This window comes from Ovis aries, chromosome 25 (genome assembly GCF_016772045.2).
Source record: "Ovis aries strain OAR_USU_Benz2616 breed Rambouillet chromosome 25, ARS-UI_Ramb_v3.0, whole genome shotgun sequence".
NCBI classification, from domain to species: domain Eukaryota; kingdom Metazoa; phylum Chordata; class Mammalia; order Artiodactyla; family Bovidae; genus Ovis; species Ovis aries.
The window spans coordinates 22,823,784-22,845,218 of NC_056078.1; the positions used below are offsets into that span (position 1 = coordinate 22,823,784).

The 21,435-nt window shown below is 33.8% G+C and overlaps 2 protein-coding genes across 9 annotated transcripts in view; one reads left to right on the forward strand and one right to left on the reverse strand.

Moving 5' to 3' along the window:
- The window catches only part of LRRTM3 (leucine rich repeat transmembrane neuronal 3), a 195,801-nt gene extending 182,156 nt beyond the window's left edge, over positions 1-13,645 (forward strand). The window contains exon 3 of the mRNA XM_004021401.6: positions 13,257-13,645. Within this exon, the coding sequence (XP_004021450.1) occupies positions 13,257-13,466 (210 nt within the window). The 3' untranslated portion in view covers positions 13,467-13,645. The remainder of the gene's footprint in view (positions 1-13,256) is intronic.
- Positions 1-21,435, reverse strand: part of CTNNA3 (catenin alpha 3) — a 1,860,557-nt gene that overhangs the window by 1,252,829 nt on the left and 586,293 nt on the right. The gene's annotated exons all lie outside the window — the stretch shown is intronic.

Here is a 21,435-nt window from a genome sequence, read left to right on the forward strand (position 1 = left end):
GCATCATATTTTAAGATTGGATATAGCTCAGCTAGAATTCTATCAACTTCACTAGCTCATAGTAATGCTTTCTAAGGCCCACTTGACTTCACATTCCAGGATGTCTGGCTATGTATGAGGGTCTACACTATCATGGCTATTCAGGTCATTTAGACTTTTTTTTTTACATTTCTTCTGTGTATTCTTGCCACCTCTTCTTAATCTCTTCTGCTTCTGTTAAGTCCTTACTGTTTCTGTCCTTTATTGATGATGTCAAGAACAGTATTGCATAGGAACCTAGAATGTAAGGACCATGAATCAAGGCAAATTGGATGCGCTCAAATAGGAGATGGCAAGAGTTAAAACTGACATTTTAGAAATCAGTGAACTAAAATGGATGGGAATGGGTGAACTTAATTCTGATGACCATTATATCTACTACTGTGGGCAAGAATCCCTTACAAGAAATGGAGTAGCCCTCATACTCAACAAGAGAGTCTGAAATGCAGTACTTGGATGCAATCTCAAAAATGGCAGAATGATCTCGGTTCTTTCCAAGGCAAACCATTCAAAATCACAGTAATCCAAGTCTATGCCCCAACCACTAATGCCAGAGAAGCTGAAGGTGAACAGTTCTATGAAGACCTACAAGACCTCCTAGAAGTAACACCAAAAAAAAAAAGACATTCTTTTCATCATAGGAGACTAGAATATAAAAGTAGGAAGTCAAGTGATACGTGAAGTAACAGGCAAGTTTGGCCTTGGAGTACAAAAATGAAGCAGGGCAAAGGCTAACAGAGTTTTGCAAAAAGAATGCACTCATCATGGCAAACACCCTCTTCCAAGAACACAAAAGATGACTCTACACATGGACATCACCAGATGGTCAATATTGAAATCAGAATGACTATATTCTTTACAGCCAAAGATAGAGAAGCTCTATACAGTCTGCAAAAACAAGACCTGGAGCTGACTGTGGCTCAGATTATGAGCTCCCTATTGCAAAAATCAGACTTAAAGAAAGTAGGGAAAACCACTAGGCCATTCAGGTATGACCAAAATCAAATTCATTTTAATTATACAGTGGAAATGACAAATAGATTGAAGGGATTAGATCTGACTAGACAGAGTCCCTGAAGAACTATGGAAGGGGGTTAACAACACTGTACCCAAGCCATCCCCAAGAAAAAGACACAAAACAAAACAGAATGGTTGTCTGAGGAGGCCTTACAAATAGCTGAGAAAAAAAGAGAAGCTAAAGGTAAAGGGGAAAGGAAAAGATATAACCATCTGAATGCAGAGTTCCAAAGAATAACAAGGAGAGATAAGAAAACCTTTTAAGTGAACAGTGAAAAAAAAAAAAGGAAAACCGGAGTAAGTAACCATTTCCTTCTCCAGGTAATCTTCCCCACTTAGGGATCAAACCTGCATCTCCTGCATTGGCAGGTGGATTTTCTACCAATAGGCCTCCTGCAAAGACCAAGAATTTTTTTACTGCACTATAATAAAAGCTATATTGTCAGTACTTACCTTTTTTAATGTTCCTAACATTTAGGTCATATAAAATTCAAAAAGAGAACAATGAATATTATATTAATAATACATAATTATTCTAAATCATTAATAATAAACTAGATATGCATATTAGCTCATTCTTATCTGAAGATCTGATTTGACCCTACAAACATTAACTTTGTGAGAAGCAATTCTTTTCCCTGCCAGTGTTTCCACTAACAAGAACTTTCAAATTTTTACTAATAAACAGTGTGTATAACCCCTGTGATGTCTTTATTCTCTATCAAATTTACAGTCATGATTGCTAGATAATGTTAAGATAAATTAAATAATAGTTATATATATACTGGCCAGTTCGGCTCAAAAACGGTGTCTATACAAAGCTCACAGCAAAGGCAGGTATTTCCTTCAACGTCCTCCATACATTCTAGGAAAATAGAAGTGTTCTACAACTGCTTGATTTTGAAGTCAGGGAGTTGGTTTTGTTCTTTCAGGATCCCAAGAGTACTCAATAATGGATGGATGGATGGATGGATGAATAGATGGATGGGACAATATCTATTGATACCTATGTGCATATATTCAAGAATTAAATTCTGAATTTCATAGAAATTCAATTCTGAATAAATTCATAGCAGAATCTCATTCCTACAGAATCAAATTCATCTGAGGAATTTTTATCAAATAAATGTTATTTGAACTAAATCTCCAACTGCAGGCTTTTTATGCAGTTGGACAGATATATATACAGTATTGAGCTTCCCTGGTGACTCAAATGGCAAAGAATCCCCCTGCAATGCAGGAGACCAGGGTTTGATCCCTGGGTTGGGAAGTTCCTCTAGAGAAGGGAATGGCTACCCATTCCAGTATTCTTGCCTGAAGAATTCCATAGGCAGATGAGCCTGATGGGCTACAGTCTATGGGGTTGCAAGAGTCAGACACGACTCACTAACTCACTATATACAGTATCATCTCATTTAGTTTGGATGTAGTTTCAACCAAAATCTGAATTAATTTAATAATAAAGTTGAAGAGAAGTTATAGCATCATTTGAAAGCCTATTTGTTTGGAAGACAGCTACAAGGATTCATGTAATCCTCAGGTCCTGTCCCCTAGGTTCTAGACAGAAATAAGAAAGAACCCCGAAGAAAGTTGGAATATCAAGGTCCTACCAATGACCAATGCAGGACAACTCACTAGATCAGGTATGTAAGAAACAGAGAACCTGTTTCGTGAAGAACGCCAAAATGACAGTAAGCTGATGAGGAGGAAAAAGCCATAGGATGTTGGAGATCATGACAGAAAACCAAATGTAATGCCAGTGGTCAGGGAAATCCTATTTAGAACCTCTCTATGAGGCTAAAGTGCACTGCCAGTCATTCACAGAGTTCATCAGTTACTTGTAGCAATACTAAATACTGTTATTTGTTTGCTTTGTAGTGTTTATTATAATTGATGATTTTCATTCTCACATATTTATACAAATCTAGATTAAAGATACAATTGCTGTATCATCATTATAAGATCCTCAAGTGAACTGCTATAATGACAATTTCCAGAAAAAAGAAAAAGCATGAGATTGTTTTCAAACTGATTAGCAACTGTACCTCATTGCACAACCATATAAAAAAAAAAAGTTTGGAAACATAGGAGCAAGATTAGTGGGGCCTTTGAGCCATAGTCTCAATTTGGACTCCATTCACTTTACCTGGCAACAAAGCCAATTTAGCAGGCATCAGGCTGTGCGGAAGATTTTCATGTGAACGAAAACAGTTTGGGGCATTTTGCTTTCCCTCAGTAAAAGTGAAATATCACTTTTCACTGGCACTACAAAAATCAAACTGAATGGTGAAAAGATAAGCTAGTCAATAAAAGATTAAAAAAAACAATTACACTGGTACCTGAAAACTTATTTGAATCTGTAACTCACACATTATACCCCCAAAAAATTAAGATTAAAAATTTTTGGGAAAAGATTTAAATTTCTTAAATATTAGAAAAATACTATGAAAATAAATAAATAAATAAATAAAACAGAGGTTAATATAGAAGGATGCAGGGCCGAGTCCATTCCCGGGAGAACTAATGTGGCAGGTGCAGCAGCCTCTTGGAGATCATGGGCCGTGAGTCTAGTGAGTACTAACAAGTGAAACATGCAGGTGTAGAAGGTATTAAAGGACAAAGCACAGATATAACATTCTGAAATTTATAGGAGTAAAATTACCAAATTAAGAATAATCATTGTATGTATTTTCAATATTGTTTTTTTATCACTTTAGATAGTTCAAATGTAAACTAATTATATATATTTAAATTAATACATTTATATAATTTGTTAAAGATCTCAACAGCATTGAGATCTTTAAATAAAATTAATAAATTTTTTAAATAATTGAAATAACAAATGAAGAAGTTCCCAAACATTATAATGCAGCTCTATGTGACTCATTATTAGTGTGGATTTTTGAAATTCATTTTAGCCTTTTACCTCTATCCTAGAATCATAATCACCTGGCCTTAACATCACAAGACTTTAACAGATTATCTCAGTCATCCAGTTCCCATAAAGCCCAGTCATCCAGGGATGAACATTTTAAAATTCTTCCCAGATGTGCCCATTACTCTGTTACTTGATTTTTTCATGCATGCATGCACGCATTCATTCAATAAATACATATTTAGTTCTTACTGGGACCACATGAAACAACAAAAGGCAAGGAAAAATGTGATTAGTCATAGATTTTGGCTCAAGGAGGTTATGGTTCTAATGTAAGATAAAATATATGCACAGATAAAGACCTCAGAAAACCAAATTTCAAAATACATATATCATAAGAGTACAGAGGAAGTACCTTGATAATTTAAGGAAGAGAAAGAGCAAGAATAAACTAATGAGTGAGAGAGATGCCAATTGGGGAGAAGAAAAATGCTCTCCCAACATGGAGTCTCTTCTCTTTCACTTGCTAAGTGTATACTAGAAGACTTTATGCTTCATCCAGAAGCCTTGAGGAGAAGTACTTGGTGTATCTCTAGCATCTAGCCCAGTACCAGAATCAGCAAAGGCATTCAGCATGTCTTTGTTGAAGTTAATTAATGAATGAATGGATATTTCTATTTGGGTTTTTGGGTACCGGCATTTGAATTTATGAAAATACATTATAACCCCTAGTTATTTCCTGTTGCAAAACTGAAATAAAAACAAATAGTTCTGTGAAAAATAAAATACACTCACAAGTGAAAAAGTCATTTAAACATTTGATACATTTTTAAATTGAATTTTAATGAAAGGAGAACTATTAATCTTCAAACATAATTCAATTTTTTTCGCTTTGTGTTATCACTCTGCAGGAGTTCACTATAATGTTATTTTCACACAAAAGGCACTAGAAAAATTATTGTCCTCCTGCAAATAGTGTTTTCTTTCACATTATTCTCAAGTTATAGACATTTGAAATGTTTCAAAATCATATTGAGCTCCTGTCTTATTCTATACTTGTACTCTCAAGATAGCAATTGTTAGTTTAGTTGGCAACTTAGATCTTAAGAAAATACTAAACTTTAATATTATGGCGTGGGTTATATGTAAGAATTTAAAAGTATAAAAAACTAGTTTTGTTTTCTAAGTTTAAGGGTAGCATAACATAAACTCAGGCTTTTAATTACTTCCTGAAAATGCTTCTTTAAATAAATTACTAGTAGAATCAAGATAACTAAAATTAATGCTGCAACAGTCTATTGTGCTCACATGAATTAAGCATTAGAATGTTTAAGAGCACCAGAGATAGACTGCTTTTCAAACAAATTTCAAAGTGTAAAATATATTATCTTTGTGGGAGGATCTATAAAAGTAACTATTGAATCACTTCTCCAGCAATATTGACTCTGGCCAATAAATCTGGAAAATAGCAAAACTATTTTCAAATAAAGATGACTAGTTTGTTTTGCACTCACAAAGGATAAATAACATAGTTAGCAGAATCAGCCAGTCAGAGCAGAGTACACACACACACACACACACACCCTTATATAGGCACACATCTGTCTCCTAGCTCACTCCATCAATTGCCTTCCTTTTCTCTCTTGCGTATTTGTCTGTCTCCCCACTAGTCCATGATTTTGTTAGAAAGCAAAAATTATACCTTATTTATATTTATTTCTGTACTTCCCCATTTCAGTATCCAGCACTTACCTATAACTCTTTTCCATAGAGAAAGAAATCAAAACAAGTATCATTTAACATAAAAGAAAATAATCAGGCTAACTGAGGTTTCTAACTTTTTGAATCTTGTGTTAAGAAAAACTAACATCATTTAATTGAAAAAATTTCTACCAATTTCCAAATCAACACAGATATCTAGCTTTAAAATCCCTAAAGGTCTCCCTAAATAATCTTACACATATTTTAATCTGGGAATATAACTAAGGTTCTTGTCCCAATCCAGAATGTTCTCCAGATTAGACCCTTCCTCTTACACTTGAATTTGCCCAATATGAGCTTAGTAAAAACAGAGAGCTCTGATTTTGAGTCTACCCACATCATGAATCACTGATCAACCTCAGGTTTCTTTCCTGAGGACCCAAAGTGTAAAGCAGTATCATAAAGCTAGAGTGTAGCTTAGCAAATCATAGTGTTTTCCATACTGAAAATTAAGATCCAACGTTGACAACTGATGTCAATAGTACCAGACACGTTATACTATGCTCACCTCTCTAGACTCAAAAGCCAATGTGATTTAGATAACATGAGGAATAAGCAATAAAGCATATTGGTTAAGAAGTCAGGGAACTACTTCTGCAATTCACCAGGTAAGTGAATTTAACCAATTAAACTATCTAAATCTTAGTTTTTTCCAACTGTAAAACAGGAATAATTATGTTTATGTTTCAATGGCCGTGGGAGGCTTAAATAAGATGACCCAAGTCCACCATGGAGCATGGTACCTAGCACACAACAAATGCTCAATAAGTGACAGTGATAATAATGAGGGGAAGTCAGAGACATGTCCAGGCAGGAGTTGACCAAGAGATGGAATAAATGCCACAGCCACTCAGGTAGCTAGGCAGAGAAACCACTGTGGAAATCCCAAAGAATAAAGGTAGGACCAGAGGTAACATCTGGGCAGGCTTTGACACTCTTACAGTGAAACAAGCTTCAGTGTGACAGTTTCTTACACTACATTTCCTTTCATTTTATCAACTGCTTGAATACTTAGAAACCAAAATAGTAATTAGTCATAAAATTTTCAAGATTCAAGCCAGCAGAAAAGATATATTCTCAAGTTTCCTAATATTCCTCAAATAATACCAATGAAATAATATCAAAGACACAACTTTCTATTTTTACCATAATTAAAGCTACCAGCCTGTACACAAAACTCATGTTTGGTAGCACTGAAACAAATGTTTCTAACCAATCCCCAAATACATATCAAGTTGCACATACTCTAATGAAAACAAAGTCTATCTGGAAAACTTCCATAAGCTTATGTAAATGAAATCAAAATTAGAGACATCAAGATAAGTAATAAAGTTCTTATCAAGTGCATTTTGAAAAAAGTTAAAACACTTTAAATAAATTAAGAAATGTATAAACAGTGGTATAATACACATGTATTTATACTCACATATATCTATATGTACATATGAAATAGTGTTTATAAGGAAGCCAATTTCCCAGAATAAAGTACATTTCAAATCTTATTTCTTTGCAAAGACAGAGTAATGTTTCAGACATGATAAAGAAAAAAAAGAAGCATTCACTATTTTCTGCATTCTGCTTATATTTAATTAAACAGAAATGTAGCTAATCTCTAGAAATGAATTTATAAATATTTAGTTCTGTTTATAACTTTACTGATTCAGCATACTATTTACGCAATTGCTAAAATAAACAAGGTAATACTATTTTGAGCCAAGATAATGACAACAGAAATGCGAGAAGTTATGCATGTAAAAGATACATGTCACTCATGTCAGGAAAGTTACTGACAAATAACAGGACATTTGGAACAAGGGACAAGGAAGAGCCAAATGGACTGGCAACGCTGACTTAACCTGGTGTTGCGCAAAACAGAATAAGGGCCATGGGAAGAAGATAGGTTGGATCCAGAGGTAATGAGCCCAATCTGAGAGACAAATTAGAAAATTTAGAGACAAATTAGAAAAACACTATTCTGAAAAAATAATGCTTGTTTCTTATTTTATATATTAACAGGTAGAAATAAACTCAGTTAAAAATTTCTTAAATTTAGAAGAAAAACAAATGACATATAATAGGCCCCAGAATTATAACATAAAATGAAGAAAAATATGTCTCAATAATGATCAAGGCTAGGTCTCAAAAAATTAATTCCTTCATGAAACAAGTCTGTTTTTTTCACTGCATACAAATTATTGAAAAACAAAACCCTGTTAGCTACAAAAAAATTTAAGTATCAATCTTTCAACAATCCACAAATGTAGAATACTTGTTAGGTAAGATTGGCCTTATAAAAATGGAAGACTTCCCTTGTGATATATAGGAATAGTGTGAGGATCCTACTCAATGAAAATCAATAGAAATATTTATACTTACAAAAAACTCTACTCAGAAAAACACTTAACAAGCAAAAATTTCCTATATTTTGCAATTCTAGAGAAAGAAAAAAACAGCCTTTTTCTATTCCCTCTCAAAAATATGCTGTCATTTTTGTTCTGTAGAGTACTTACTGTACTTAAAATAATCTTTGCTAGCCTACAGAAAAGATGTTTAAATGGCTTATAACTAATTAGAATATGAACAATATACATTAATGTTCATATATACACATATGTTTGTACAAAGACACATAGATATTATTTTGCAGTGAATACAGGATTATTAAAATGACCATTTTTATGTAATCACAAATTGGAAACTTTAAAAAGCTATTCCTTCCCCTTAAGGTTGCAAGAGTCCCATTTTAAGTAAATGGGAAAAAATACTGAATAATGAGTTACTTTTACTCATCTAACATTATAAAATTTGCATGTGTGAAAGGTACATATAAGTGATACAGAGAGAGACACTGGAAAATTACCGCTTAGGCAATATTATTGATGTAAAGAAGTAACTAGTTTAGTAGACTAGAAATTTTTCCTGAGGGGAATTTCCTAAATAATGGGTTAGCTACTCAACATTAGAATAACATATAATGATTTCTTAGCTCAGACTCTAGATTATATTCCTTTGTGGAGAGTTAAGTTTTCATATCCCTGGATCTCTATAAGTTATGCCTTAAGAATAATTAACTCATCTGAGAAATACTTACCTAAAGCAATGAAGAAAATCACAAGTAATTAAAAATAGGAGTTTATCAGATTAAAATTCACTGAAAGAAACTGTTCTCTCAAAAAGATAGAACAAGATTCTACAGACACTTTTTTAAAAAAATATAAATTTATTTATTTTAATTGGAGGTTAATTACTTACAATATTGTATTGGTTTGCGTTCAGGATGGGGAACACGTGTATACTTGAGGTGGATACAGACACTTTAAATAGAGCCCTGATCAAAAGGTCTGGGACGCAGAGCCGTCTTAGATTTATATCACCTACTGCCCTTCTTAAAACATTTCTGACTAGCTAATCAGGCACTCAAGTTTGCTGTTCATTTTCATTTTATAAAATAACATATTTGGGTCATCTTCAGGTAGGTTGACTAAGCGATTTATTTTCCAGTGGGGCAAAAGCATAAACTGGGACTGCCCTGGTGAACACTCTGTCCATAGGGGAGAGCTTGGCTGTGTGCCTCTCCTGCTTCAGCATATTAATAGAAATCAGTTAAAAATGGAGAAAGGGACCAAGACAGAGAAGATGAATAGAGCACACCCAGGTCAGACCTGAAAGGGAAAAGAAAACAAAGGGCACAAGGTCATGTGAGTGCCGATTATGTGAGGAAGGGGAGGGGCTGTTGTATTTACTGACTGAGACAAGAAGGGTTTACATGGATTGTATCTGAGTCTCAGGGTATTTGTTTAGGGCCAGTGGCCAGCTTCTCCATCATTGTGCTGGGCTGGGCTGTGCTAAGTAACTTCAGCGGTGTTTGAATCTTTGTGACCCTATGGACTATAGCCCGCCAAGCTCCTCCGTCATTGGGATTCTCCAGGCAAGAATACTGAAGTGGGTTGCCATGTCCTTCTCCAGGGGATCTTCCTGACCCAGGAATCCAACCCACATCTCTTACGACATTTCCTGCATTGGCAGGATTCTTTACCATGAAGGCCACCTGGAAAGCAGTCAGCCACTGTGTTTGTGTGAGCGTGTGTGTGTGTAAATAATCTCTCTCCATATGAGCATCCCTGGTGGCTCATTGGTGAAGAATCAGCCTGGAATGCAGGAGATGCAGGTTCGATCCCTAAATTGGGAAGATCCCCTGGAGAAGGAAACAGCAACCCAATCCAATATTCTTGCCAGAGGAGCCTGGTGGACTACAGTCCAAGGGTTGCAAGAGTCGGACACAACCTACCAACTAAATAACAACAAATAGGTGTAGTATATACCTATATATATTTTATACAATAACGAATATGAAATAATTGTCTAAAACTAACGTGTCATCAAAATTTGCATTTGAACTCATAAGTAATTAGCCACAAGATTATGTTCATTTATGTACAATAAATGTATGTACAATACTTACATGCTGTATATATGTGTATGTCAATATATGTGTGTATTCCTTATAAATATACATGTGAATGTAACTAATCCTCTTAGATTTTCAAAATCAATAAGTCAACCTGGGAAAATCTACTATGATGTTATATTCACAGGTTTAGTTGTTAAATTCTACTTATTAATACAAGTGAGTATGTTATTTTCTTGATATTAAGATATCACCAGCTTTAAGAATCACTTTCAGTTTCAGAGAAAATACATGTTAGACATCCACACTGATGATAAGTGCCATTCCAATTTCAGAGAGATTAAAATGTGAAAAATACACCTGGACATTTAGAAAGTATAACTAAGGAGTCAGAAGTTTTAAAATAAAACATATACCCAAATAAGAAACTCTCTAAATATAATATGTGGGACTTTAAAATAAATAATGAGAGCTAATTACTTAACTGATGTGATTCAAATTAACTTGCACTCCAGATACAAGCAGCCTCTAGATATTAACTCAAGCAGGACCTTGTGTGTGTACACACACACACAGAATAAATGTATCATGGTTTGTTATTTCTCATAAATCATCACCATAGAAATTATGAATTATTCACAGTAGAGTTAATTCCAAGTAAGCCAGGAATGATATAGCATACATAAAGCATAAGTTTCCATGACAAATAAGAACAAGCATATAAAATCGTACAGATATACGACCCATAACACATTACAGAGCATTGATTTCCCAGAGGCTAACGTTAAACTCACACACACACAATAGCAGCTCTATTTTCATTCTCTCCTGTAACTCAAATGTATTCATGGTGCACAATTACTTTTGCATAATAGTATATTTCAGTTATCTGGGCTATTTCATCTCTAACAATAGGAGTTCTTCCTTATTTTAAATGACCATCTTTGGAAGCATCCTATTCTTTTCTATATAATCTTTCAATCACTTTGATCATTCTTTAAAGTGTATGGCATCTTTTATTCACACATCAGATAACATGTTTCAGATTTTTTAAAAAATCCGCAAATAAATAGGAACGTTTCTCAGGAATGTAATTTTATGTCTAGAATTACGTTTCTGTCTCCAAGGACTAAGCTCTACACATTTGAGACATTGAAATGTTCACAATAGAAAGAAATAATAATCTCAAAAGAAGCCAGTATTTTTATTTAAGAGAAAACAAGCAAATGATAGATCAACTAATTTTTACTAAAGGAAAACTAAATAAAGGTAGAAGGATACAGTAGATGGAAAGAGAAGAGGCAAAAATGGTTCTTCTGCAGGGAGAAAAGGACTAAGAAAGTAAACAAAGAGTTAATGAATAAAATGTGGGCATTCTATCTTTTTTTTAGCTTTGGGCTCCAATCTTAGCTGAGATTAGAAATAAATTTAGTCTGATATGCTCTAACGGAAATATATTTTATCCACCACTACACAAAAATGGAGGAAGCTGTTATCCAAGGTAATTCAACAATATGAATAATTAATTAGGATATTAAACAGAGATCAAGGCTGAAGATTCTTCAAAACTGCCGACTTTTTAAGAACAATTTTTTTATCTTATTGAAAAAATGGGAATAATCTCGAGACTTTGACATCTGAATACATTTCAATCTGCCTTTTGTCTGTAACACATGCGTTTCCCTTATGCTCACAATGGTCACTCTTGTTTTTTCTTCATATTTTGAGAACGTGCTTCCTTTCGTTAAGCTACAATCAGCAAGAGTCCCTTCCACATATATATATGTGTGTGTGTGTGTGTGCATATATATATATATATACATATATATATACACATATATGTGTGTGTGTGTATATATATATATATATATATATATATATATATATATATATATATATAAATAAAATCACTGATGCCTTCAACCTAGCATCATCCTTTGTTGCTTTTAGCCCTTAATAGGAGCCATAGATTCTTTCTGGGAGTTCTCCAAACTTTAGAGTTTAGATATATGGATCAAGATACAGACATTAAAGTATCAAAGAATCCTCATGGCAAAACATATGTTAAGAAGTTACTGATCAGAGATACCTAGTCACGATATTTACCGACAGTGAGGGACCTGTGACAGGCACAGGGGTACAAGATTATCTCCAAAATCGTGGCAATCAGGCACTATCACTGCTATTGTCCGAAAGAGCACGAATGGGAGTACAAAAAAGATGATTTTTAAAAAAGGTATCATGAGAATAACCCTACTCTTTATTTCATAGCATGTTACAATGTTACAGCTTTTTGTAATAATAGTAAGCTACAGTATCCAGATTATATATAATATTTATATAATATTTATATATATATAAAATATATAAAAAAAGAAGAAGTTATTGAGTAAAAAGAGCCAGAATGACTTGCCTAGACAATTCTCTTCTGCAGTGGCTCTCAAAGTATGGTGTGTGGATTAACAGCACCAGTGTCAAATGTGAACTTGTAAGAAATCCAAATTTCAGGTCCAACCCCAGACCTACTGAATTTTTTTTAAAAAGTAGGAAAGCAGAGGTTGGAGCTGAAGAAGAGGGAGGTTCTTTATATATATAATGGACTTCCCAGGTGGCACAGTGGTAAAGAGACATAAAAGACATGAGTTCGATCCTTGAGTCAGGAAGACCCCCTGGAGAAGGAAATGGCAACCCACTCCAGTATTCTTGTCTGGAAAATTCCACTGGACTGAAGAGCCTGGCAGGCTACAGTCCATAGTGTCACAAAGACTTGGAAATGACTAAGCAACTGAGAACTCAAAGTGTGAAAACCACTTCAATGTTCAACTGTATTCTAATACCAAATAATATTTTTTCCTAGTTTTAAAACCATAAATTTACCCCACTGAACGAAAAGCTTTTTCTTTTTTCTTTTTCCAAGAAAGCTTTTAGCATTTTCGGAATCACTTAGTTCCCTATTTATCTGAAGGTTCAAGTGAAGAACTAAGCAGCTCCTTTTCAGGCTTTAAAACTGTGGCATTGTGTTTGCTAGTATGAGATTGAGGGACATTAGTGGGACAGTGTGGGGGGTTAGTCAGATCAGCATTTCAGACTCCAAATCTTGCCCCCAAAACTGTTTGTCTTTTTATAACTGACTTTTCTCATGTCATTTTTCCCCAGATACCTTTATCAATGAATGTGTCAACTTTTCTGGCATACGACCAGCCCACAATAAGTTACTGTGGGGTGCATCATGAACTTCTCTCTCATAAGTCTTTTGAAACGAATGCACAGGAAGATACGATGGAAACACACCTAGAGACTGAGCTGGACCTGAGCACAATCACAGCAGCTGCCCGAATCACTGACCATAAACAGCCGCTGGCTTAACTGAGCCAAGTGGTAACCAAGAGTTGCCACCAAACTGTGTAACCTCAAGGACAAAATGAGGAAGATTTGTTCATTGTGGACTCTAAAAACAACACAATCCCCTGTTAAAATAAACAAAAATCCAAGATTGATTTATGAAATAAAGAAGACATGAATTGTTTCAAGTCTACACTTTGTAATTAGCTAAGTTGTGCAGTATTTTTTTGACTTAAAAAGAGTATGACCTGAAAAAAAATCTTTTTTTTTCCCTCAAAATTCATCCTACCTATCTGTAAAAACTGTACAGAGCTAATGTATTTTTCATATTGTAAAGTTTCAATTACAGAAACAATTGGTATGTACAGTACCATAATTTAATTACATTTTACTTTACAAACTTTACATATTTCAGTTTCTAAAATTTTAAATTAACAAACATTATTTCTTGTGTTATTCAGAGTTACTCAGTTTTGTAGGGACTGTTTTGTTACTGCTTTTGTGCCCAGAAATCTTGACTCTAAAATTCTGTGCTGTGCAAAACATGCACGATTTTTATCATGCTTACTGCGTAGAATTTTATCTACTTGTTCCAGAAATAATACATTAACCAAAAAGGGTTTAATTGTTAAGACTTGTAAGAAGTTCTTCAATTACATAGACAGGTTTTTCGTATAAATGAAAAAAAAAATCAAAGATTTTTTTAACACTTCTCAGATTAACTGTTGCCTTGAATTACAGCCTAGTTTCTAAGCAGTGAAATGTAATGATAAAGAGGGATATTTTTAACAATATATTTCCGAATGAATGACTCATTATTTCATTCTTTTGAGTAACCCATTGTTTAGGGTGTGGGGGGGAGCATGGACAAAACATCACTGGAAACAAAGGCCGTAACCACAGCAACAGATTTTGATACACTTAAAAGGTACAGTTGCCAGGGACAAAGAAAAACTTGTTAACATCTCATTCTTTTAGGTCAAGGTGGGAGGATAAAGCATAATAATTGAACAGTAGAAATTTTTCTCTTAATTAACCTTAAGTGGTTTACCTAAAAATAACCATCAGTCTGGGCAAAATGTGCCTGGTTTTTAAAACAATTTCTCCTTTAGAATGGTGAGGCTACATTTTAGGATCATCTCAAAGGGATGAAAATTTTCACTCTGTGTGAAAATATATATGAAAATTTTCACTTGGTGTGCTACATCAATTTTCTCCTGGGGGAGAACTCTAAATATTTACAGCTCATTCAATATAAACAAGAGCCATTGTGAAGAACTTTATCACTGAAGTAGACTGTAAACATCCTTAAAATATTCTGTACTGTTTATATTGCTATTTTATAATGAGGTTCACATCCAAATTATCTGAAAAATAACCAGAGTAATTTGAAACCACCCTGGATCCTATATTGATTATCTGATTGTATTATAAAGCTAATTCAATCAAATTATGAAAACTTAACTTTTCAGAGGCTGAAATAATCAACTTGTTTTTGTCCTTTGCTTGACACAGGTTACTGTTTGAAAATATTGTCATTTTATCTATGGTATTCATACATTCTTTTGTGTTTTGTGAAACATATAAGTTTCAATTGCTGATACACTAGGAGACGTGCATTTTTATGTTGCCATGTTTTATTTATGACATCAAAAATAGGTTGAGACTATATCTAATAGGGATAAGACAGTCAAAATAATGAAGAAAATAATTTGTGAAAATTGATGTCAAATATTTAATTTTGTATTTCTTCCAAAGAAATTCAAATTTGTAGTTTTATGCAGGTTTATCATTGCAAATTTAAGAGCAGCTTCAAGAAGAATGAATTTAAATAATGAAGAGCAAATTTTTGTTGAAAATATAGTCAGAAGAAAAAAAACAAAGTGTTGGAAGAGCAAACTTACTAATTTAAATGAAACTAAATGTCACAGTACTTGTATCAACTACTTTGCATTCCAGATTTTGTAATATATTTTGCATAAATTATTTGCTATTCAAAAATTTTTGTAATTTTCAGTTTAATTTTAATCTCTATTTTTTCCAATTTCTCATTTTCTTGTAATTTATTACTGTCAGAATATTCTTAATCCTCTATACTGGGATTTTGCTTTGCAGTTAGCAAATCTATAGAGGATTAATTATGAATCTATTATGTGTGGATCTGAAATCAGATACAAAATTTTATTTATTATGTAAACCAAAATGTCATTTGCAAATTTTTCTCATTAGAAGTTGTCCTTGCAAAGATTCAAATATCTTTTAATTTGTGTAAATGAGCACTTTATATATCTTTCCAGACATTTTCAAATTGACAAATCATTTTTAGAAATTTTAAGTTTCCAGGGAGCCTCACAAATATATGCCCTTTATTTCCTGAACCAAACCACTTTCTTTTTTAGGCATTTTAAGTTCATCTAAAGTGAACCACTAGAAATAGAAGCATACACCTTGGAACCATAGCTCTGTGTATCTGAGGACTTACTATAAGCTACATACAGTAAGAGCCAAGTAAACTTAGAATTTTTGTTTTCCTCATATTTGAAATTAAACCCAATGGACCTTTAACGGGGGAAAAAAAAAACAACAACAAAAGTGCTGGGTTACTTGTTTGCTTAATTTTTATTCTACCATACCCAGGGGTGTGGGTGCTGGGGGAAAATGAAAACCTGCTAACGGAGATTGTATCTGGAATATTTACATTTGCAATTTATATATTTGTGTCTAAAATCTTATTTCTAACATCTTTTTCACGATTCAATAATCTCCTATTTCTTCTTTCTAACCACTCCATGTCTCCCTACTTACTATTCATTTATTTAAACAACTGAAATGCTTCTGTACTGGGAGTTGAAAAATGCAGTTTAGCCCAGTGTGGTTACAGTAACAGCAATGGCTGCAAACAAATTTATGCAGTGTTTTGAGGTTTACAAACCACATTTCACATTATGTCTTTATAATCAATGAAGACACATTAATCTCAAAGAAGTTGAAACTTGCCTAAGAACATAGGGCTAATAATTGATGGAACTGACCTACTCTCAAAATTCAGACCATATCCTATTAGTCTTTTCCGCTAATCTAAAAGCCTTCCCTCTCTAATTATGGCCAGAGAATTTCCAGATAGTAAACAGAATTTTTAAAAATGTTTGATATGTTGTTTAGTCATCCCTAATTTAAATCAGTTCCTCTATCTGTATAACATATGAGCTAAATGGAATCTCTGTATGCTACGCTGGGCTCTCACATTAAAACTCTATTCAGAAAGTATAACAAGTCATCAGTTTCTTAACAAATCATATCGTTTGTAAGTGTGTAGAATTGTTGCTTCTGGGAATTAGATGTATACAGGCCCCAAGGTACAGAATAAAATTGAAAAGCACCAGCTAAAAGACAAAGATCAAAACTGAGATTTTGTGTATAGTTATAAGGGGCTTCCCTGGTGGCTCAGAGGTTAAAGCATCTGCCTCCCAGGTTCAATCCCTGGGTTAGGAAGATCCCCTGGAGAACGAAATGGTAACCCACTCCAGTGAGAATCCCATGGACAGAGAGACAGATTCAGTGGGTAAGGTTGAATATAAGTTTAGAACATGTTCAATTAAACTCAGGTTCAATTCAGAGCTAATTGGGAAAACCTTTATAATTTTCTTTTTTCCTTTTTTGTTTCAGCAAAAAATAATTATTGAACCATGAATTCTTATACCTAGAGAGAATAAAGAATTTTCTCTATTCTCCTGCCAACAAAAATGAAAAGCAATTCATCCAAACTGATGTACAAATGATAAAACATACACTAATAAGTAAATCTATTCTTGATCAGTTCATTTTTATCATCTCTATCCCTATTTCCAAAACCATAAAATCAGACATATTTTAATATAAATTATATTTTTAGAAGAAAACTTGCCCAAATTTAACATTTAAGAGAAACAGCATAATCCTGACTTGAAATCAGATCAGCATGACTCCACAAACTGCTTAGAAATAGCAAAATCTTTTTTGCAAAAATGTTTTCTAAAATAAAATCACTGTATATGACATTAAAAATATATATTTGTTTTTCTCTATTCCTTACTAAACATTAAAAATAAGTAAAGAAACAGAAAGCATGAAAGCAGGTACCTGATGTGAATGATTTGTAAACTGGAAAAAAGAAAAATCTGATGTAGAGTTTCTAACTGGTAGACAGTAGCACATGAAGGGAAAAGTAACAGGACCAGCAGATATTCAACCTCAGGAAAGAAGATGAGAAATCTCTAAAGTAGATACTATAACATCTTACATTGGTATAGCTCTTAACAATTTATTACTCTGGGTAAAAATACAATAATTTCATAATACATAAAAAATCCCAAGGTCCAGATGAGTGGATTATAGAATAAGAAATCGAGAACAGTTGGTCTTGCAGTAAGTAAGAACCTCCAACAACATTTTTACCTTCAACTCACCACTGCTGCTGCTGCTGCTGCTAAGCCGCTTCAGTCGTGTCCGACTCTGTGCAACCCCATAGACGGCAGCCCACCAGGCTCCCCTGTCCTTGGGATTCTCCAGGCAAGAACACTGGAGTGGGTTGCCATTTCCTCCTCCAATGCATGAAAGTGAAAAGTGAAAGTGAAGTTGCTCAGTCGTGTCCCACTCATGACCCCATGGACTGCGGCCCACCAGGCTCCTCCGTCCATGGGATTTTCCAGGCAAGAGTCCTGGAGTGGAGTGCCATTGCCTTCTCCGTCAACTCACCACAGCTGTCCCTAACTAGAGAGGTACCAAGGGCAGGGGTTCAAGGTTTTCAAAACTCTTCATTTTACTGTGCTAAATTGCTTCAGTTGTTTCTGACTCCTTGTGACTCCATGGACCATAGCCTGCAAGACTCCACTGACCATGGGATTCTCCAGGCACAGATTATAGGAGCGGGTTGCCATTTCCTCCTCCAGGGGATCTTCCCAACTCAGGGATGGAACCTGAGTCTCTTATGTCTCCTGCACTGGCAGGCAGACTCTTTACCACTAGTGACATCTGGGAAGCCCTTCATTTTACTATTAACTCTAATAGAGAAGAAACATCTGAAAAATTTAAATATATATATATATATCAAATGGTGATGGGTTATTTGTAAAGATCTCTCATGACTTACATTATGATTTTATTATGAGATAGGAGGCTGCTTCTATGTAACATTTTTAAGCTGGGGTTAAAATCAATGTTTGAAAAAGTCCACAGTTGATTAGTTACCTTTCTAATAAGGATGGTGAGTGCCTCAATCATCTAGGACTCAGAGAACTCTTGAATTCCTTCCTCCTCTCTCCCAAATATTTATATACTTTGTTTTACATGATATCTGTCTTCCCAACAAACTAAGTGAAATTTTATTTTGTATAAATCAAATAATAATTCAAATATATCAAATGACTATGTGAAAAATTATCCTTGAAGTAAATTGTTCTTGCTTTCTAATCTGAAACACCACTCAGTAATTCAGTTCTTTTAAACTGATTCCAAATATCTCGTGTGAGTTACGCAGCATACTTGTACTGCATGGCCTTAAAGATTCTATGATGCAGTCTTTGCCTCAGACTGAATAAAATAAAGGACTATCTCTAGTTTTGAGCAGGTCTATAGACACTGAAGAGTAATTATTTTCAGTCATTTTCATTTGCTGAGTTTAACTGTCTGGACTAAATTGAAAAACAATTTTCCTTGGTGGCTCATTGGTAAAGAACTTGCCTACCAATGCAGGAAATGCAGGTTCAATCCCTGGGTCAGGAAGATACCCTGGCAAAAGAAATGGCAACCCACTCCAGTATTCTTGCCTGGGAAAATCCCATGTACTGGTGGGCTGCAGTCCATGGGGTCACAAATGGTTGGATACAACTGACCAATTAAAACAGCAATATGAAAAACAGTATTTAAATAATATGAATGGGTAAAAGTGACAGCTATATATATTTTTCTATTGGTTAATTTAAACTTGTTTTCTATTCATTAGTTTAAACATAGCCTCAAAGTTACTATTAATAGAACAAAATGAGCCCAAATCCCCTGGATCTATACTAGATTTACTGAATCAGAATCTCTGGAGTTAATCTCTGAGTCATGTTAAATTTTGCAAAATATTATTCAGATGAACTTACTTTTACTAAACCATTCAGTTACTTTTTATTCTAGTCTAAAATTATCCTCGTAATTTCCTATTCCAATGTGAATCCAGTTTGCTAAGCCTGCCGAACATTTTTCTTGATGAGAAGAATGTACAACAAACGACAACTATATACAAAATGGTCAGATTGTTTCCTGACAAACTGTGTTATTTATAGATTTTTGTTCCCCACTAGCTCTTTCAACAGAAATATTGGAAAACCATCCTAAATTAGTTGGGTTATTCACTTAAATGATTTACTTTCATGGATAATAATCTAACAGTTGAAAAACTGGAGTTGAGGAGACAGGAAAGACTTAATTTACGATGTAATAGGCGTTGTGCTGTCCTTATATCATTCTCAAACTAACTTAGGAAATAGATACAACCACAATTTTTTTTTTAAAGAAAACTAAGAATCATTGTAGTTGAATAATTTGCCAAGGCTTACACAGTAGAGTTGGAGATTCAAATCCAGTTCTCCTGACTCTAAGGATGTGCTCCTACTACCCAATAACACATTTTCAAATGTTAAACAAAGACTATAATCAATATAATTATGCTCAGATATTTTAATAAGGGGTATAGAAATGAGGAGAAGAACATGCTTTTCTATTCCTAAACAGAAAAATTGCATAAGCTATTTCACACTGTGTAGAGATTTCCTTCAGTACCCCAAGTCTGCAACTTAATGGAAAGAAATACCCATTCTTTTCTTGGGAAGTTTTATACACTGTTTCCTAAAAAGGATAAACATTTGAAAGAAGTTCCTCAAAAAATATGTACTCCTAAATACTCATATTGTATTTTCATTTCCAATCTTCCTAGCTATATTATAAACTTGTAACAAAAATATGATCAGTAGATATTCACAATACAAACTTCAGTTAGTCAAAGATGGAGGGAATGTTGGCAAATGAAGCAAAATTTGTACAGATGAACAGTCAGTAAAGTACTCAGTGCAAATGACAATGTCAAAAACAGACCAATCATGGTTAACTGGCAGTTTCACACGTGGGTTGCAGAATATTCCCTGTGGTAAGTTTATGTAGGGATATTTTTTTGTAGAAGCATCATTACTTGCAGAAATGTTTTCATCATTACATACAGGTGGCCAAATAAAACTTTTATTTTTAAACTCACATCTTCAAATAAAACTTCCTCAGTCTCAGCTATTAGCAAACAATTATTAAATAGTGTCTTGATTCCATTAATGTCTCTAGGAGCTTTTTATTAAACCACTGGACTAACAATCTCTTCTGTTTCTCCCTAAACTTGTACAAGGCTAAAGTTATATAATTGGGAAGATGCATTATCATTTTATTTTCTCACTATCTGAACATGTAGCAGCCATGTTAAAATTTTTTTTTCTTTTATACTCCATGTGGGATTCAAGAGCCAGTAAAATACTCTTATAAGTCACAATTCTACTAAAAATTGCCACTACTACAACTGTGATAAGACTATGCTTAAATTTAAAACAATTAATAAATACAGCTAAGAAAGAGGCTTAAGCATCCTAAATCTAATATCATTATATCTGTTCATCCTGGCATACAGAAATTACATCTGAAACATCTAAAGTAATTCTGATTTGAGAAAATAAAGATGTTCCTTGTTTCTGGGTTGAAGACATGATACAGTACAATGAAGAGGACAAAAACATTACACATATTGAGAGGTAAGTAAAAGAAATGTTATTCATTCTCATTAGATAACCTTCCAGTTAGTTCTAAAAATTAAGACTAGTAATTAAAATGTGCAATAACATTTATGCCATCAAATGTCAATATGTAAAAACCAATATGGATATTAGGGACATAAAAGCAAACATATTTGTGATAACAATATGTATCAAATAGA